General features: G+C 47.3%; 7 protein-coding genes across 7 annotated transcripts; 2 read left to right on the forward strand and 5 right to left on the reverse strand.

Moving 5' to 3' along the window:
* Positions 1-264: 264 nt before the first annotated feature.
* BDW43DRAFT_270358 (putative mitochondrial dicarboxylate carrier) lies at positions 265-1,969 on the reverse strand. Its single transcript, XM_032041336.1, has 4 exons — positions 1,755-1,969; positions 1,720-1,722; positions 1,471-1,571; positions 265-1,390 (listed from the first exon to the last, which is right to left on the reverse strand). Exons 1-4 carry the CDS (start codon positions 1,888-1,890, stop codon positions 686-688), a joined length of 945 nt encoding a protein of 314 aa, XP_031902329.1. The 5' UTR covers positions 1,891-1,969; the 3' UTR covers positions 265-685.
* An 845-nt stretch (positions 1,970-2,814) lies between these two features.
* Positions 2,815-4,567, reverse strand: BDW43DRAFT_34181 (DNA-directed RNA polymerase II core subunit RPB3). Its single transcript, XM_032049937.1, has 3 exons — positions 4,345-4,567; positions 3,690-4,258; positions 2,815-3,619 (listed from the first exon to the last, which is right to left on the reverse strand). Exons 1-3 carry the CDS (start codon positions 4,396-4,398, stop codon positions 3,226-3,228), a joined length of 1,017 nt encoding a protein of 338 aa, XP_031902330.1. The 5' UTR covers positions 4,399-4,567; the 3' UTR covers positions 2,815-3,225.
* An 845-nt stretch (positions 4,568-5,412) lies between these two features.
* BDW43DRAFT_34197 (NUDIX hydrolase) lies at positions 5,413-6,418 on the reverse strand. Its single transcript, XM_032049938.1, has 2 exons — positions 6,098-6,418; positions 5,413-5,958 (listed from the first exon to the last, which is right to left on the reverse strand). Exons 1-2 carry the CDS (start codon positions 6,147-6,149, stop codon positions 5,531-5,533), a joined length of 480 nt encoding a protein of 159 aa, XP_031902331.1. The 5' UTR covers positions 6,150-6,418; the 3' UTR covers positions 5,413-5,530.
* Positions 6,419-10,270: 3,852 nt separating this feature from the next.
* BDW43DRAFT_298990 (arginyltransferase) lies at positions 10,271-12,439 on the forward strand (the record flags this gene model as incomplete). The annotated part of the gene is made up of 11 exons (XM_032044653.1): positions 10,271-10,328; positions 10,609-10,653; positions 10,764-10,839; positions 10,888-10,950; positions 11,012-11,134; positions 11,195-11,356; positions 11,406-11,639; positions 11,692-11,789; positions 11,858-11,923; positions 11,976-12,253; positions 12,314-12,439. The coding sequence occupies 11 exons, from the start codon at positions 10,271-10,273 to the stop codon at positions 12,437-12,439; spliced, it is 1,329 nt and encodes a 442-aa protein (XP_031902332.1).
* cbpA (putative calcineurin binding protein) lies at positions 12,426-13,959 on the reverse strand. Its single transcript, XM_032049936.1, has one exon. The coding sequence runs from the start codon at positions 13,633-13,635 to the stop codon at positions 12,784-12,786; it is 852 nt and encodes a 283-aa protein (XP_031902333.1). The 5' UTR covers positions 13,636-13,959; the 3' UTR covers positions 12,426-12,783.
* A 764-nt stretch (positions 13,960-14,723) lies between these two features.
* Positions 14,724-15,179, forward strand: BDW43DRAFT_34332 (uncharacterized protein). Its single transcript, XM_032049939.1, has one exon. It carries the CDS (start codon positions 14,814-14,816, stop codon positions 15,042-15,044), a length of 231 nt encoding a protein of 76 aa, XP_031902334.1. The 5' UTR covers positions 14,724-14,813; the 3' UTR covers positions 15,045-15,179.
* On the reverse strand, positions 15,180-16,735 carry BDW43DRAFT_34469 (alpha/beta hydrolase). Its single transcript, XM_032049940.1, has one exon. It carries the CDS (start codon positions 16,275-16,277, stop codon positions 15,315-15,317), a length of 963 nt encoding a protein of 320 aa, XP_031902335.1. The 5' UTR covers positions 16,278-16,735; the 3' UTR covers positions 15,180-15,314.
* Positions 16,736-16,975: the final 240 nt, after the last annotated feature.

The raw sequence follows: 16,975 nt of genomic DNA on the forward strand, positions 1-16,975 counted from the left end.
TACAAATCCGCACCCTTGGATTGACTGAGGTAATGGACGTATATAGACTCGCCGTAGTGGAAGCCCCATTGTGCTATTATCTTAGTTGTATCTTTTGTCGTTCGCATCTGTAGAAGAATCTATACAAGAATTACTATCTGCCTTTCCCATTACCCCTTTAATTAGCGCTTATTTCCACAAATACTGGTCGAGGTATCTCTAAGCGGGAAGTAATCAAGATTAAACGATTTATATGCGTCAATTGTCAACCCATTGGAGTCTATTCTTTTATCCTATATCCAAACTAACAACCCTTTCTATCTATTCTAACTCAGATATAGCCAACAAAAACCAGTGCCGCAACCATGAAGTTACTTCCCGCACTGAGACAGTCTATGATTGATAAACAATTGCTGAAGCAAAGGACGGATACCCGGTAATTTGAACCAGGATCTGCCACTGCAAGGGTATCTCGGTGCGGTCAAGGGACAGCACTCGCAGAAATTGCGGGCAAAAGCCAACTAAAATCACCAAAAAAGGCTGTGAAACGGAAAGAAGCACACCCAAGCGAAAGGTATGTACAGCAAATATAACAAACTTTTTGTCCTCCCAATGCGTTCGCCAAAGAAACATATACAAAGATAGCGCAAAATATAAAATAAAATAAAACAAAAATGAAAAATGGGATACGAAGAGAGCGAAAGATCTATGCTTTAGGTTTCTCTTCGGAAACGCCCTTCAACAGGCGATAGAGCTTCTTGTGCTCTTCCAAGAAAATGAATGTAGCGATCGTATGGGGACCCAAGCGGATGAAGCTGGGGACCCAGCCGCGGAAGGCCCAGGCGAAACCTTCCTTGCGGGTGATGTCTCGTAGGAGACCCACGATGTTGTGACCACGGCTCTCGGCCGGGGATGCGCTCATCACGCGAGTCTTGATTACGTCCACCGGACTGCAGACCGTTGTCGCAACGAAACCAGCCAAGAAGGACGCGGTGAAATGTGTGCCGAGGTTATCAGACATGCCGAAACGGTTGATGCAGAGACGCTTGAAGGTGTCGTACGAAGCCAACTGCGAAGCCGTCATCAATACGGCACGGGTTGAATTAGGCCAAACACCACGGAACAAACTCGCAGGTCCTTCATGGCGGGTCATCTGGACCAAGCCGTGGAAGGCATGTCTATAGTTACGGCGCTGCTCCACGGGGAGAGCTGCGTCAGACTGCATGCGCACGTTGAGAACATCAGCTGGGTTTCCTGCGATGCCGCCAAGGAAACCGGATGTACAGGCCATTCCGACCAGCGCGAGGGTACTGGCAGGTGATTCAGGCGTTGAGAAGCGCGATTTCAGCTCTTCATATATGCCGAATCGTGTGGTAGAATACGTCATCTGTCGCAAGATCGCGGCCGATAGCTACATGTTTGTTTGCACTGTGAGCAAGAGGACTTTCTCTTCCTCCCCTTTTCCCTGGGATTCACACAGACTGGACGTACCCCGCTATATAAACCCAAAATCCCATCAGACTTAATTACATGACCAAAAGTGCCTAACATCGTTGGGGGCGCACCAGGCCCACGTGTTTGCAAGCGAACCTATTTTTTCCCACACAGCATCGATTAGCGTCACGGTGACGCGAAAAAAATAAGGGCCATAGATCGAAAACGCAAGAGGGCCGATAAGGACTAGGAATAGCTTACCTTCACTATAAAAAATAGTGTTAGCTATTTCAAGTTCCTTGGGGTTCAAAAAAAGGTATATTGATAAATGGAATGCCTACCAAGATCCAAAGGGTGTGTCACGGCGGCCGCAAAGCATGATGCAGAGCCACCAAACCAGAACGGATAATGCACTTTTTTGACGGGAATAGCAGCCCGAGGGCGCTGCGACACCTCCAGCTTTGCACTACTTGCCATCTTGGAAGACAAGATGTGAGCAATCCAGCGAAGGGAAGAGAGTGGAGTGTGTAAGCGGTCACAGGGTAGGGAGTTGTACAAGTACCTAAAATAAGTATTAGGCTAGTTCGTATCTCACGGGAAATTCTAAAATGGCGTCGGAGACTTGATCTATCTCCGAACTTCGGCAGCATAGCCGATATGCCAGAGAATCAACCAATCAGGTTCTCGGTTTTGGTCGGGCAAATGGTAACCCTCGGTAATACCTTTGAGGGGGCAGGGATATCCGCGGGTTGATTCTTTACTAAGGAGGCTATTTCCAGTCTGACCATCTTGATACAGTCAGTGTCTTTTGATTACTGCTGAAAATTTTCATTCAAAGTCTTATGTAGGATGACATTAATTCTTCGGCATCATAATACATGTACCTCCTACCTAGGTAGGTAGGTAACACACTTGAAAAGCAAAGTACAAGGATGTATTTTACATCACATCGCCAGCCATGAGCGCCGGAAGCAGGTTAGTTATGCCATGTGGGATTCTTGGAGAAATGTGGAGTCAAAGAAACATCTCGAATACCACGCTTAAGGCTAATGTAAGCTCTGTTCCAACGACATTAAACCTGATGATGTGGATCATGAACATCCGCTTCACGGACTTTTCGAGATAGCCGATTCTAAGTTTGCCAGGCTTACCTCTATTGGGTTTATCCAGTACAAGAGTGTGGACTGCCCTCCAATAGTTGCTTAGAAGACAGTGTCATAGTCACTTCACACTAAACAGGGCCCTTCCTTGGCCAGCATGACTCATAAGTTACATATCCTCATTAGCAAACTCCATTTTCATCATGTCGAGATCTTAAGTCTGTAAAGGCAACATATATACTAGCTCCATCGTCCACTTATCTCGAGTTGTGATAAAGGGGAGATGATCACGACTAGACAGAACAAGGCCCAAATAGACAGACATGAAAAGAGGTATTGTAAATTAGTCTAACGTAGGTATCAGAAGACGCACTTTAAACCATTCTGTTCATTTGACTTTTTATATTGTAATTTAGTATGTCATGTTCATATAAGTCCTTAAAATACAAAGCCAATATAACATCGACCAACTCAACGAGAAAGAGCTATCGACTTGTACGAGTAAAGGTGAAATCCCATTCGCGCCGGTGTACCGTAACCTAAAACTCCCTCCAGATGCTTGTTGATGGCAATTATTCAATATGAAAGCGTGATTCTTTCTTTTTCTCTTTTTCCCTACCCATTCATGTTTCCCTTTCCGCCCGGTTTTCACATCGGTGTCTTTGCTATTCCAAGATTGGCAGTGAGAGAACCCAATGAAAAGATATATTATTTAGAAGCCGTATCCACCACCTCCATATGGTGTCGCCCCGTAAGGGGTCGCTGCGCTTGCTCCCCAAGCACTCGCACCGCCATTAGCATAAGCAGTGAAGCCTCCATCAATACCCTCTGGTGGTTCATATGCATCTGGACTGCGTACGCCCATCATATCTTCATCCTCACCACCCATGACGCCATTGCGGTCGCCATCGCCAGCACCGGACAGTGCAGAAATGACAGAAGCGAGTTTACGCTGTAGGACAGTAATTCCTTGCTGGATGATCATATCCGGCTCAAGAACACCGATGCTCTCGACGTCAATATAGAAGTTGTTGGGCTGCGCGTCGTAATCGAAAGGTTGGTCCGGGGGTGCAGCATGTTCCCATGCAGCATTATGGGAGACAGGCCTACTTCTGTTAGTACTAGAAAACTTTCTCCCCGCGACAAAGTAACGAGTTAGAGAGTTATATAGCGTACCATTCCTTAATAGGGTCTTCTTCGTACCAATAATCCACATGTCGTAGGTTATTGTGCGGGTCATACTCGAAACCAACCGCTGCAGTAGGCATCCACTTGGCATGCTCTTTAGCAATGCCCTTCTTGGCAATACAAGTCATTTTTAGCTCCTGTCCACGTCGTAGTTTACAGATCAACGGCCCGTTGCCCTCTGGATCAGTGATAACTGGGTTCCCGACCCATTCATTCGCCCGTTCGCCACTAACCACCAAATCCCGCGCATACACGCGCATGATGTCGTCGCCTGTACAGCGCGCATGCAGAGTTAGTGTGACGCTGCACCGCGCGCAGTGGTCCTCACAGTCGCAGTCGCGGGTATACTCAACGTCCTGGTCGCAGTTTTTGGAATTAAGAGGGATGAGACCTAATCGGTGGGCGAGAAACTCGTCCGGAAGAACAGACGTGTTCTTTTCGACTTCAACCAGATCAATTGCAATGGTAGGAACTTCTGCAAGCATGGTGCGGCGAAGAGAGTTGGCAAAGGCAAGGTCGACGGAGCTGAGTTTGAAATCGACTCGGTAGGGTTCAGCCTATGGTATTGTCAATCTTGAACTTTCCGCTTATGACGCACCGCTAGGTAATTTGAGACTAGTTTCTCAGCTTTTTTCAGACATACCTCTCGTACTGTGACCTGGGGCCCTGTAGGCTCGATGTCCATTTCATAGTCCATGTTGGCGTTCAAGCAGCGCTTCAAGCTGCCAACTTCGTATCTCGAAGCGGTAGCTTTCAATATATCGTATATCACCTAGTCCGAGTTTACAGGAAAGCAGCTGTAATAGATAATGACCTGACCGGCCAAATGGGGTGGGCGAAACGATAGGGAGCTGGGTTTGAGAAGAGCGTAGGTTGCGAGCGTTGAGTTCGGCTCCAAACTGGAGTTCCGCGCTTTACCTGTTTGGGTTATCTATCAGATCTCCAGTCAGCTGCAGCCCGAGTCTAAGAACTATGTAGGACTTATCTGCTCTTCACTCGCCTTTTTGAATAGCCTGTGGCAGATATCCAACTCTAATGATATTCTATTATTATTATGCAAATTTACCTATTGTATCTATTGTTTCACTCAGGATTTATCCTACCAGATCACTCGAAATTTCTACGTGGTCAATGAGCACAACTTTGCTATTTTATCTCGCAGCCATGAGTCGCTTGGAGAATAGTACTTTTTTTCTTTGTTTTTTTCTTCTCTTCTTGACTCCTATTTCTGCATGAGTGCAAGGTCAGACCTTCAACAAAAGGCCCAAGCAGGCCCATGTCACCAGTAGGCCCCAGTTGCCAACAGTATAGGTGGTGTCGCAAAAGAGCCGTAAGCAGATGGTCAAATCATGTCAGAGTCAAAAGCAGATTTGGTATCCATATAACCAAATATCCTCTCCAAGAGTAGGACCTGATAGAGTGATGATGTTCAAGAGACATCAGTTGCAAACTTTTTGTCCGTCCATACTAGCGCTGTCCGCTGCGCTTCTAACTCTCTATTCGACGGATCGTGGTGATATCTATAGTGGTGAGTGAATCTGATGCCATGCGCATATCCTTCCAAGTCGCCAACTGAACATGTCAGGAAAGGCATCTAACGACAACTCGAACTCCAAAATAACACAGCCAACCATTACAAAAAAGGACGTTTAGAAAGAGAAGACAAGCAAAAAGGTAAATACGGCGGGGAAAAAAAGGTTTTCTTAGGGAGAAAGGAAAGGATCACGTCAAGTCGTAACGGGAAGACCAAAGACCGAAGGCGATCTTCCAGAGGTTCCTTGCTTAATCAACTCCTGGAACGGAGAACGTCAGGCAAGGAGAGGCAGTCGCTACCGTTTCATAGAACTGCGATTTAATGCCTCTAAGAGTTCGGGGCGACTCGCAAGAGCAGCTGCGGCTTGCGCATAAGAAACCCACTGACGCTTTCGTTTATTCATCTCTGGCCATTGGTCTTCCTCCCGGTCAACCATGACCTCGAAGAATTGGTATGATGCTTTAGGTGCATGCGACGTCAATAGGGAAGATGGGCGCATATCAGGGATCGGCCCCAAATCCTTTAGCACTGTACAGATCACGCCTGCCTCTTCCCAAGCCTCTCTGCAAGCGGCTTGTTGAGCAGTTTCTTCGTCCGTTTCCCATCCACCTTTGGGTAGTACCCAACCACCTCGTCCCGCGGACTGAATCATAAGCACTTGTGACTTATCGGCGGACAAGGGGACCACACCGGCCACGAGACGTTCGCCTTTGGATCCGTACCCTGATGAAATCTAGGTTAGCAATGGCATGCGCGATAAGGCTAACAAGGGCAGGATGGAAAATAGGTATGCGAATAGTTCACACGAGACGTAAAGAGGGAAGACAATTAGGCCCACGTGCCTCGAGGGGCAAGCACTTACGTTGGTTTTTCCGCCCTGTCCGGGACTCCATTGACCTAGTTTGATCCACCATTGTGAATCAAAGACAAAGAAATAGGTCAAAGAATAAAACCCCTCTACGCCACCTGGGCCAGATAGGCAATCGACAGAGGGATTGAATAAATTGGTGATGTGCAGCGCGAGCTGCAGTTCACGCGACAAGGAACCAAAGGAGTGGACGGTTCCCGGAAAGAAGAAAAAGAAAAGGCTGTTAATAACACGATAACGAGGCGAAGTATATGGGGTTAGAATTTCGGATATGAACTTTTTACTTCGAACGACGGATATTCTGAGCCAGAAAAGAACCAGTCCGGTGGAGGGGAGCTGGTCCAGGACCCGTTGACCCTAAATTTTTTTTCCCCCGGAACTCAGAAAAGCGAGGCGGTCGAGAAAAAAGTAGGGGAATTTTTCAAGGGAGAAGGATTGGTAAAAAAAAAAAAAAAACTTCAGGAACTAGGTATCCCCGTTCACACCCGCAGCGGACGGGAACCTCGAAGGAGATGAGAGGGTACAAGGAGACATGGTAATCAGGAGGGCAGCATAGAAATAAGAGAAAGGATAGAGGGACAGGAAATGGGAGGAACGGAGGGGGAGGCGAGAGAACGGGGAATCAGAGACAGCTTAGGTTGGGAGTATAATGGGCGGCGTGGTCCGGCAGGACGACTCTCTCTCGCCCTCTCTTCTCGCCCGGAGCGGACTTTGCTGGGCGGTACTTACGGGTATGTACGGTATCTTCTTTCGGCCTCAACTGAAGTGGTAACGGATTGGCCGCATTTGTGTGCAGTGGGCAGGAACGAACGTTATTACCGAAACAATACTAAACATCCGGTACATTCGCTCCCCTTAATCAGGTCCCATCTATCTTGGATGTATTATTATCATTTATTTCCGGGTCTTATTTCAGGAGATTGTGTCCCCTTTCCTGTTTTCTTTTCTTTTCCTTTCTTTTTTTTATTCTAATATACTTTGGTCAATTCCTAGTTGTTACTCCCTTTTTTTCCCTTCTAACCCCCACTAATTCTAGAAGATCTATCCCCTTTTTATTTTTCGTATTCCCCAGTCGTCAACTACTAGTATTGTATGGAATGTAGCGAACTTGTGGAGTGGCGGACTAATAGTATCCAGGGATCTTCGGGAAGAACAGCCCAACAGGTGAGTAAGCATTACTCCCAATTTCATCGTAATGAGCTTCTCACTCCTGAGTCTTCCGATACATTGCGGACCTCGTCGGTTCCACAGCAACCTCTTCGTCACCCAAGGGACCACACAAATGGAAGAGCGAGCTCGGGAGTACCACAGTACTGGTGAAATGATCACTCACATATCTGGTATGCGAACCAGACCCTGCCAGGAACTCGGCTCTTTCCAGTGTCTATTGCTACATACAGACCTCCTATGCATGCACATGCAGTACAAAAAGCGCCACATAGGAGCTCTCTCTACGGTCTGGTGCTAGTGGACAGAAAAGAAAGGAGAAAGGGTTAAAAAAAAAAAAGAAAAGAAAAATAAAAATTGATCCTTCATCAAATAGATGGAGACTGGATTAAGTTCTGTCTGTCTCCATCGGACTTAACCCTTTGTCTAACGAAGTAAACGACGATGGCCGCCACAAGCGCGCCGCATTCGTTGCTGTTCTCGAGAGGACTCGAATTAATACTGAGCAGCAAATTAGTCAAAACTCGAGGATGAGATGGAACAGTATCTAGATTAAATTTTCATGGCTTCTGGTGTTTCCCTCTTTTTTATTTAGTTTTTATTCTAATTTTGTATTTTTATCCTCACCATCCTGACCTTTTGGTACCAGGAATTAACCCACCACTAGTCAAGCATGAAAACAAAAACAACTAATCACAGTGCATCCTTATAAAATTAGGATCGGTCCACATGGTTAACCAACTTTGGACGGCGAATGGGTACAACTCGTATGATAATCAGAATAACTAGTTGTACTAATCAACGCGATAGGTTTTTATGTGGAAAGAGACATTGAATAGCCAGCGAGCAAACCGAATTTCTGCAACTAAAGAGATCTCCTCGGGACCTCGTTGCACGAACGCATTCCATTGCTTAGGTACCTATCCAAGTTACCCTTCTTCCGTATCTATTAGATACATATCGGAAGCATCAATACTTCTGCATCATAGTACAGTACATACGGTGCACGCAGCCAATATTGTATATACATACATACATATACTCTATGCGCGGAAGTGTAGAGTGGTAATTTTCGAGTGCAACGTTCGAATATTTGGTCGATGTATCATTATTAAGGATTATTTCTGAACAAAGTGTAGGTGTAGAAGGTGGTGAACTCTTTTTTCTCCCTCTTTTTCTTTTGGTGGTTGCTTACTTTCCTCCCCCCTTGTCATCCAAACAAGCCTTGGGATTTATTGGGTACCATAAAAACACAGAAGCATGCGTGCATACATTAGTGTTCAAAACTATCATCATGGAGTGACTGATCCTACCAAATGCGGGGCACCAACAACGATAACTCAATCCTCGCCATTTTGCTCTTTTATTATTCTGTTTTATTTTATCTGATATTTTACATTTTTGATTTCTTTTATGTTGAAGACACGACGACACAAAAGACTGTCCTTTCAGACTGAAAAAGCTGAAGCGGTTCGCCTCCACCAAATCTAACATTGGGTGAGATGATGTAAGTGTAAGTAGAAGTACATACTAAGTACTACGTGCTATGTACATACAGGACAAGTCAACCCTATAGAGATGTGGATCGTAGATCATATCCGGCGGGGGTTTACTCGGGGATAGTGTAAGCCCGCGAAGGATTTCGGACTACCAAAGAAGGTATGCCTGTTGACTTCAAGGGTGACTCAATCATGCCTAGAAGCACGGCGGCAGTGGCGATTGAATGGTGAAGCGACATAGTTAGTGCGGATCTCTGGGGATCGGTGTGTACAGAGTAGTGTAGTGCTGATACATTGCTGACGTTGGGGATAACTCGACATGTGATGTCATTGTCTCTACCTAGAATTTGAATTGAATTGAATTAAATTAAACTGGTTAAAATCACCTGAGACTGAGTGATGGATCTGCTGAGACAAGGTTCAATGGATTGTCGCAGTGCAACATTCCAACGGCCGTGGGACAAAATAGGGATTGACCGTTGGGACACTTGGCCAACTTCCCATTTCATCGACTTGGGGACATTCAATGACACGGTACGTACCATACATACCTGTATCGTAATGAGTTTTCACAATACCAACATTTTCGCTCTTAGCACATTCTAAGTATCCTGGACCATGTACCTGGTAGCGTTCTGTGCCTGGTAGAAAATGGCAAGGACAAGTCAGCTAGCCTACGACTAACAAGTACAATAATGCAGTGGATGTCACTCTGGTGGTGCCACTCCAGGTAAGGGGGGGATCTATATACCTAGGTAGTGGTTGTGCTGGTGTAAGGTTTTTCCGTATTTCATCTGGTCAGGTACCGTACATCATGTACCCCTCCACCTTGACTCTTATATCAGGAGGAATATACAGTTATAGATAGATAGGTTCAGTATGTATATTGTCTCAAGGCACACCATAACGGGGCGGAATAAATCCAAGGAAGGCGTCTGGCGGACCAGGACTATGCAACCTCAACACGATCAGATCCTCTTCTAGAAGCATCCTCATCAGTGCTTGGCGACCTTGGGATCGTAATATTATCTTGCGAATTTTTTTTGTAATCATACTCTCCTCTTGTTTATTTGGTCTATATCACATTTCTGAGCCATCCCAAACCTTGTTCTCAGAAGTGAAAAGTTAAGATATCCATATGAAGGTACGGTGTGTTTGTTTCCCATCTACATACCTATTGATGTGGGTTGAAGCTGTATTACCGTACGCTGTGTTCCTTTCGCGACCAAAGTTCGTATCGAAGAATTCCATGCATATACTTCCGTACTGTACCATTCCATCTTCTAACCGTGAACATCACTCAGTCTTCAACAGCTGAATATATTGGAGGCTGATACTGTCTTGATTTCCCTTGACGTTCCCTTATAACCAGAAGGAAGAAGAAGAAAAATAAGACGGCAACTTTTTTTTTTTTTATTTCACCTTTTATTTTCCTTTGTTATCCGCCTTGAGCGCCGACGATAATAACCGCTCCATCCACCACTGCCTCTAAATCGAAACTATGGGATCCATAGTCGACGCTGAACAAGCAAGAAATTTGTCGCTTTTCCGGCCTCTTGGTAAGCAGCCAGTCAGATGATAATCCCTTTCCCCGTGCAATCATTATTGGCCCTCACCCGCCGATTACAACCCCCCCAAGTCGTGCCCCTCCGAACAATTACTGCCCCTCTTCCACCACGATGATTTCTTGGCTCACGGGCCAGTATGACCGTTCGAGGACCTCCCCTTCCTTACAACTAATGCACTTGCTATCTTTCATCGGCGTCATGGTTCAACCATCCTATCACTGACTGATCTTGATGACTAAAATAAACCCCTAACGCGGATTTCAACATACAGGGTACCAACGCAACTCATGCGGTTACTGTAAATCTGACGATGGAAGTGAGTCTTTTTTGGCACATGTCCCTTGCTTACCTCTCACAATGGATGATTCCGAAGCAGCACTACTCCACTGCTGCATCTAAGATCGTTCTAATGTGTATCCACTGCAGGTGCGTCGTACTATACTAGCTCTGTATCCGTACGACCTGGACATTATGAGCAACTCGTCAACCGTGGGTGGAGACGGTAGGTGTATTATTTGTACATGGCATCCAGTCGCTAATCCTTCTCCAGGTCAGGGACGCTTTACTACAAGCAGAACCTGCAGAGGTCATGTTGTCCGCACTATACGATGAGGTTCGTGCAAGGCAACTGAAATTAGCCCACTTCGGCAGCCACGGACTAATCCATCGATTAGGCTTGAGGCCTCGGCCTTCAAGTCTAGGAGGGACCAGCGTAAAGCACTCAATCGCTGGAACAAGTTCATCTTGGGACCGGAATACATTCGCCGGGCAGCTTATCTATGCCCTAGGACGCGGGAGTAAGCTCATTCATTGTCTGCTTCCACAAAGTGACGGGGATTAGGCTCATCTTGTCCCAGAGAGAAGAAGCACCGGAAATGCAACTTCGACCTACTCGCAGCTGTTCATGAAGCCGAATATAGCAATGTGAAACGGCCCGTTGATCCCAAGACTAAGAAACTGTTAGAACCTGCTCATCGATTCGAGGTCAACCTCGAAGGGGATTCTATATCTCAGGCAAAGTAGGTAAGCTCCAATATTTGACTTTGTTACTCTTGCTAACACTGCAAGATTCGAGCTCTTCCTTAAATACCAAACCAAAGTCCACAAGGAAGATGTCTCTAAATGGCAGCAAAAGGATTTCAAACGGTTCCTTTGTTCAGGCATGAAGCGTTCTCCTGCTGATCCCAAATCTACTGAGAAGAAGCTAGGGTCATGGCACCAATGCTACCGACTGGATGGAAAGCTTATAGCAGTTGCGGTCCTAGACTTGATGCCGAGTGGTGTGAGCTCCGTGTACATATTGTGTGTTCTGTCCACTTTCTACGGCCATTCGAGCAAAAACTGACAACCGAAGCTACGATCCCGATTACGAACAATGGGAGTTTGGGAAACTCAGCGCCCTGAGGGAGATTGCCCTTGCCATCGAAGTCAGCTACCGGTATTATTACATGGGTAAAATTCCCCAAGCCTCTACTTGTGACATATTAGACAAAATATATATCTAATGACTTTTTACACAGGCTACTATATTCACTCATGCCAGAAAATGCGGTACAAGGGGTCATTCAGACCGCAGTATATCCTCGGTAAGGTTACCTGGAAGAACGACAAAAAAGAATACGTATTGACCCTATACAGACCCCGAAAGCAACACTTGGGATCCCCTTGACGGCGAGCTGGCAACGAAGCTGGACGAACGTCCTTATGTATCACTTTCACATGACCGCCGTCTCGCTGCGCAGGACACACCGGAGCCTGCGGAGAATGACGCGACAGAAGCCGATGCCGAGATCAACGATGAAGAGGTATCTCTCTTCGACTTGCACATGCCCGGCGTCTTGTCTCTGGAGGAAGTGAAAGCTTTGGATCTAGACCACTGGCTCCTCCTTGTCCATGGCAGTTTTGTTCATATGATTGTAAGCGCTTCCCTCGTGGGGTTACTCCATTGTTCTGCTTGCTGACCTGCCGTAACTCAGGATCTTGTGGGATGGGAGACAATGCCACTTGATAACCCCCAGTCCGTCAAAGGGATTATCGCCGAGCTTGCCGCGGCGTTGGGCCCAGACCTCGTCAAGGAGAGTGCCGTCGTACTATTCGACTAGTAGTTTACGCTTCCAGTTATTTCCTACTTGTCCAAAGTGGTAAAGTTACCATAGAAAAGTGCGTGCAAAAATATAGTGTCTAATTGAATTTATGTATGCCATAAACGCATGTATGAGTATTAGAACTAGAACCAACCTCAGATGTGTCATGATCACAATGCCCATCCAGAACGCCCGCCAATCCACGATTGATCCAATAAAGTAACAGAGAACACATGAGAGAAGACAGCCCATATGCAAACATGCAAATTTCGGAGATAGAACCAAAAACAATCCACGCTAAAGCGCAAACAAAGAAGTATTCACAAGAAACCAAGAGCATCATATCCTGAAACGACAATCATTCAATCCATCAATTCAACAGGGGGCCGAGAAGTCTTGGGCGGCGCCTTCCGAATCGGCATTTCAATCGGACTCATCTCCACATCCATATCTTCGACCATAACAGCAGGCAGATTGGGGCTGCCGCCATGGTTCTCGGGATGATAGATGAGGGTACTGCTTCTGCTCCGCTGCCCGGACATAGAGACCGGCCAGCTCCCCGTGCGCTTATCGGAGGTCATAGACATCGGCGTGCCGGGTTCGCAGGGCTGGCTCATGCTATCGTTGACACCGAATTGCTCGGTCTTCAACTTGGCGAGGGCCGTGGCGAGATCCCCGGCGTGCACCTCCTTATTTGGGGGTTCCTCGTTGCGCATGACCCATCCGTGCGGGGGGCTGGGTGGCGGGCTGATGAAGAAGAGCTTGTCGAGTTGGGGGGCCTCGAGGAGCTTTGGGCGGCGAAATTCCTCCTCGCCGAGGATTGGGGTGGGTTCGCCGAAGTAGATTTTCGGGCGGACGTTGTGCTCAAGGAGGTTACCATCGAGGGTTCTCCGGATGTAGAGGGCGTCTTCTTCCGTGAGGAAAGAGCAGATGATGCGGCGGAGGGAGGGGAGTGGGGAGAATGAGTTCAGGGGCGCGATGGATTCAATCTGTGAACGGAGAAGAGCGAGAGAGGAGGGTTGGAAGATGTGGAGGTTGCTGAGTTCGGTGAAGATGAGGGTGTTTGACGGCTGAGTGGGTTGAGACATAGTTGGGAGATTAGAGAGGTCGAGCTTGAGGGATGGCCTTGATGATGTCGAAGAGGATCGAGAAGTACGATTGACGTTGGAGGGGGAGAGGATTGATCCCGGAGGAGAGGTGGTGAGTCCAGGCATTGTAGTTTTCAGCGTGTGCGCTTTAAGAGGATCTCTTGAGAGAGAGAGTAGAGGTAGATGTTGGGAAGAGATTGATTCAGTAGAGAAGAAGAGTGGTGGTTTATAGTGGCGGTGGGAACAATCACTGATAAGTCACGAGATAAGTCACTGATCGGGTTTCCTCCTCTTTTGTTTTCTTCAAGTTATCCAACAAAAAGCGAACCAGGAGCAGGAATTGTCTTTGTGTGGGTTATATAACTGTTCGTCAGACACTTCTGTTGATTTCGATTTAACCCAAAGAATCGATTCCGTCCCCAAGTGATACGTCCAATAGCAGCATTCCAATATTGCAGTTGTTTGCTGCGCCCCCCATAGTACATACGGTCGGGATCCGCACTACAGATCTTCCCCAACACTGCCTCAAGACCAGAACAATAACGATTACGACTCGTCCGTGGGCTTGGTTCCTGACGATCCATCCGTCTTTGTTGCATTTGTTCTGCCTGTTTCTGAATCCTTGCCACGGCTCCGCTGTGGCTGGAAGGGAAAATTCTACGCCCTCTTTGCCACAGGACGCTGCCGGATTCAGGTCATCATCAAAATATGCTTTTTGTTTAATTTCTAATCATAATTCTTTTCCGGCGATGCCGTGACGGGGGATGACCAAAGATGAAGGCTAATTCTGGGGAGTCCAACCGCCTGATCCTGTCAGTTGTTGGATTGACAAGTCCACGTACATCTTCTACTACTGTACAATCCAATGTATGTATTGACCTTGGGCAAGGCACGTTAGTACACAAACAGCCCCAATCCTTCCAAGGACAACCCCCGTGCCAGTGTCATTCCGTGGATCGGTCCCGGAAAAGGGGGGACTCTCCGCAGATTCTTGGTCTTCCCCTATGGCAAGCTCCGCCTCCCTTGGGAGTGGACTCAGTGGAGGTCCAAATTGCCTCTTCCTCTGCGTCGTGTCCACGCATGTGCGGTGTGGACGATGCGGTGGTCCTTGCCGAGGACAATTGATGATGATGACCGATGAATTCCACTCTAGGCAGTCGAAATGTAGGCGTTGACTGAGTTGGTTGGCAACATACATTGATCATGCACTCCGCTCTAAGCCTCTGCTTAGAAAACTATCACCGCACTATCGGATACGGACGTACGTCTTACGATGCAGAAGCCATAGCCATGCTTTGGGGTCCATGCCAAGTTTCAAGCTCCTTGATCTCCTCGATACTAACCCGGAACGTCCTTTGCTCCTAATTCTATTCATTCTACCAGCGCCTTCAACAAGGCTCAGCAATGCTCTTAATGTAAGACAGTTGTGGCCAGTCACTCCTAAACTATGCTACTCCTTTCGCACATTTCTCTTTTTGATTCCTTTGTCTTTTGTCTTCCAAATCCGTCTGCCTGGCTGCGGAGCATCGATCTAACTAGCTACTTTTTTTTTTTTTAAAGGGTTCATGCATAGCCACCCCGGAATCTGTCATAGCATCTTTGACGATCCACCTTAATCCGATACCTCGTCAGTAACTTTGGCAATTCCCAACATCATCCGACCCAATTCACCATGAAAGTATCGTGTAGCCTAGACGAGCAGCTCTTCTACTTAAGGATGACAGGGACGCCTTGCTTACTCCCGCGGAATGATCAATGGCACCAAGGCTTGCATTGTGTTTATTCATTTACTCACTTTACGTCGCTTACACCTCTAAAATTGCCTTGAACCGGTTCGCAAACGCCCTCTGCGACGCCTCCGCACTACTACCATATACCTCAAAAGCATGCGGTAAGCCCGGATACACATGAAACTCCAGGCTTATATTCGCAGCCGCAATCCGCGCAGCATAGGCAATATCCTCATCGCGAAAGATATCCAATTCACCCACATCGATATATGTAGGAGGTAAACCTTCCACGCTCCGGGCACGCGCGGGCGCTGCATACGGCGAGACATTGTCCGTGCCGAAGTTTTGACCCAGGAGTGCCGCCCAGCCAGTGATGTTATCCTCGGTGTTCCACAGAGCCTGCGGCTCCAGCGCAGGGTTCGGCACCGTCGTACGGTCGTCCAGCATCGGGTAGATCAGTATCTGTTTCGCCAGGGGCGGCGACAAGCCTCGGTCCCGCGCCATCAAAGCCAGCGCCGCAGCCAGGTTCCCGCCGGCGCTTTCGCCCATCGTGGCGATGCGGCTCTTGTCCACCGTGAACTCGTCCGCATGCTCGTACAACCACTTGAGTCCCGTGTAGCAGTCCTCGGCCGGCGTCGGGTACGGCTTCTCCGGTGCTAACCGGTAATCAACCGAGAAGACCTGCACACCCGTACGCTGGACCTGGTCACTGAGCGCCCTTTTAAACAGATTAACATCGAACTGGAACATGCCCCCTCCGTGCGTATGGAGGATAGCCGGCCCCGGGGCCGTAGAGATAGGCTTCTTGATCGCAAAGCGATGTATCGGAATAGTCTGCCCATCATACGACTGGAACTGGTGAGTCGTTTGCTCGACGTCCGGTGCTTCGGGGAGAGCCTCGAACGACGCTGCGTAGTAGGCGGTGTTGGCCTTTCGTCGAGGCTCGATCTCATGCACCGCCGGCTTTGGGGCAGCTGCCATGGCCGACAGGATCCCGCCCGCAGCCTTGAGAAACTCCGGATCGTAGCTGAGGGACATTTTCACGGGTTCTTTGTCTAAAAACTTGTATGTGTAGGGAAGGATAAGGAAGTTGTAGGAATAATACAGTACAAGGTAGGAGGTGGTTGTTTGATTGAGGATGTGTGAACTGGCCGGGTTACCTGTGTTTTAAACCCAGGTACTCATCCATGGATATCCAGTCCCCGCGTGGGGGGATTTGCGAGTGTCCGCCTAAGTTATTACTAACTCTGTGCTCCGTGGGGCCACTCTAGGTTGTATAAGGTATGGATATTCACTGTGGTCTTCTGTGCAAGACTGTTCGCTCTGACATATCTACATCTACGCGGGTGCCGTGCAATATACGGCTCGCCACTTATCAGGGTTCGGGGAAATGGAGGGCTCTATATATGTATCTGTTAAAATGTAAGCATAAAAATTGTTTCTATTCTATAGCGATTAGAATTAAGTGAGATAATATAGAATATAGCATTTTAACTGGATATTTCAATATGTATATTAAGATCCATAGACATTACAAAATTTAAATTGTCTACAGGTTACCGTACATAAGCTTAGATACAACCAGGTTGAATATATATTTGATACAAAGGAAAAATTATCTACCACCACTCACTCCTATTGTCATACCCTAGTTTACGAAATGGAGATAGAGAAACTATTTATATAACCCACATCTCGAAGTACACGTTCATACGGCAATTGAGATGACAGGATAT

This window comes from Aspergillus alliaceus (assembly GCF_009176365.1).
Source record: "Aspergillus alliaceus strain CBS 536.65 unplaced genomic scaffold BDW43scaffold_12, whole genome shotgun sequence".
NCBI classification, from domain to species: Eukaryota; Fungi; Ascomycota; class Eurotiomycetes; order Eurotiales; family Aspergillaceae; genus Aspergillus; species Aspergillus alliaceus.

What these genes read in the sequence shown, in the direction of transcription:
- BDW43DRAFT_270358 (XM_032041336.1), bottom strand. Translation starts at nt 1,890, where the DNA reads ATGGCAAGTAGTGCAAAGCTGGAGGTGTCGCAGCGCCCTCGGGCTGCT. An exon ending in TTTTGGGTTTATATAGCGGG is followed by an intron (nt 1,391 to 1,470) that starts GTACGTCCAGTC and finishes ACAAACATGTAG; the next exon opens with CTATCGGCCGCGATCTTGCG.
- BDW43DRAFT_34181 (XM_032049937.1), bottom strand. Translation starts at nt 4,398, where the DNA reads ATGGACTATGAAATGGACATCGAGCCTACAGGGCCCCAGGTCACAGTA. An exon ending in CCCAGGTCACAGTACGAGAG is followed by an intron (nt 4,259 to 4,344) that starts GTATGTCTGAAA and finishes ACAATACCATAG; the next exon opens with GCTGAACCCTACCGAGTCGA. An exon ending in GAAGACCCTATTAAGGAATG is followed by an intron (nt 3,620 to 3,689) that starts GTACGCTATATA and finishes TAACAGAAGTAG; the next exon opens with GCCTGTCTCCCATAATGCTG.
- BDW43DRAFT_34197 (XM_032049938.1), bottom strand. Translation starts at nt 6,149, where the DNA reads ATGGTGGATCAAACTAGGTCAATGGAGTCCCGGACAGGGCGGAAAAAC. An exon ending in GACAGGGCGGAAAAACCAAC is followed by an intron (nt 5,959 to 6,097) that starts GTAAGTGCTTGC and finishes AGATTTCATCAG; the next exon opens with GGTACGGATCCAAAGGCGAA.
- cbpA (XM_032049936.1), bottom strand. Translation starts at nt 13,635, where the DNA reads ATGCCTGGACTCACCACCTCTCCTCCGGGATCAATCCTCTCCCCCTCC.
- BDW43DRAFT_34332 (XM_032049939.1), top strand. Translation starts at nt 14,814, where the DNA reads ATGCCAAGTTTCAAGCTCCTTGATCTCCTCGATACTAACCCGGAACGT.
- BDW43DRAFT_34469 (XM_032049940.1), bottom strand. Translation starts at nt 16,277, where the DNA reads ATGTCCCTCAGCTACGATCCGGAGTTTCTCAAGGCTGCGGGCGGGATC.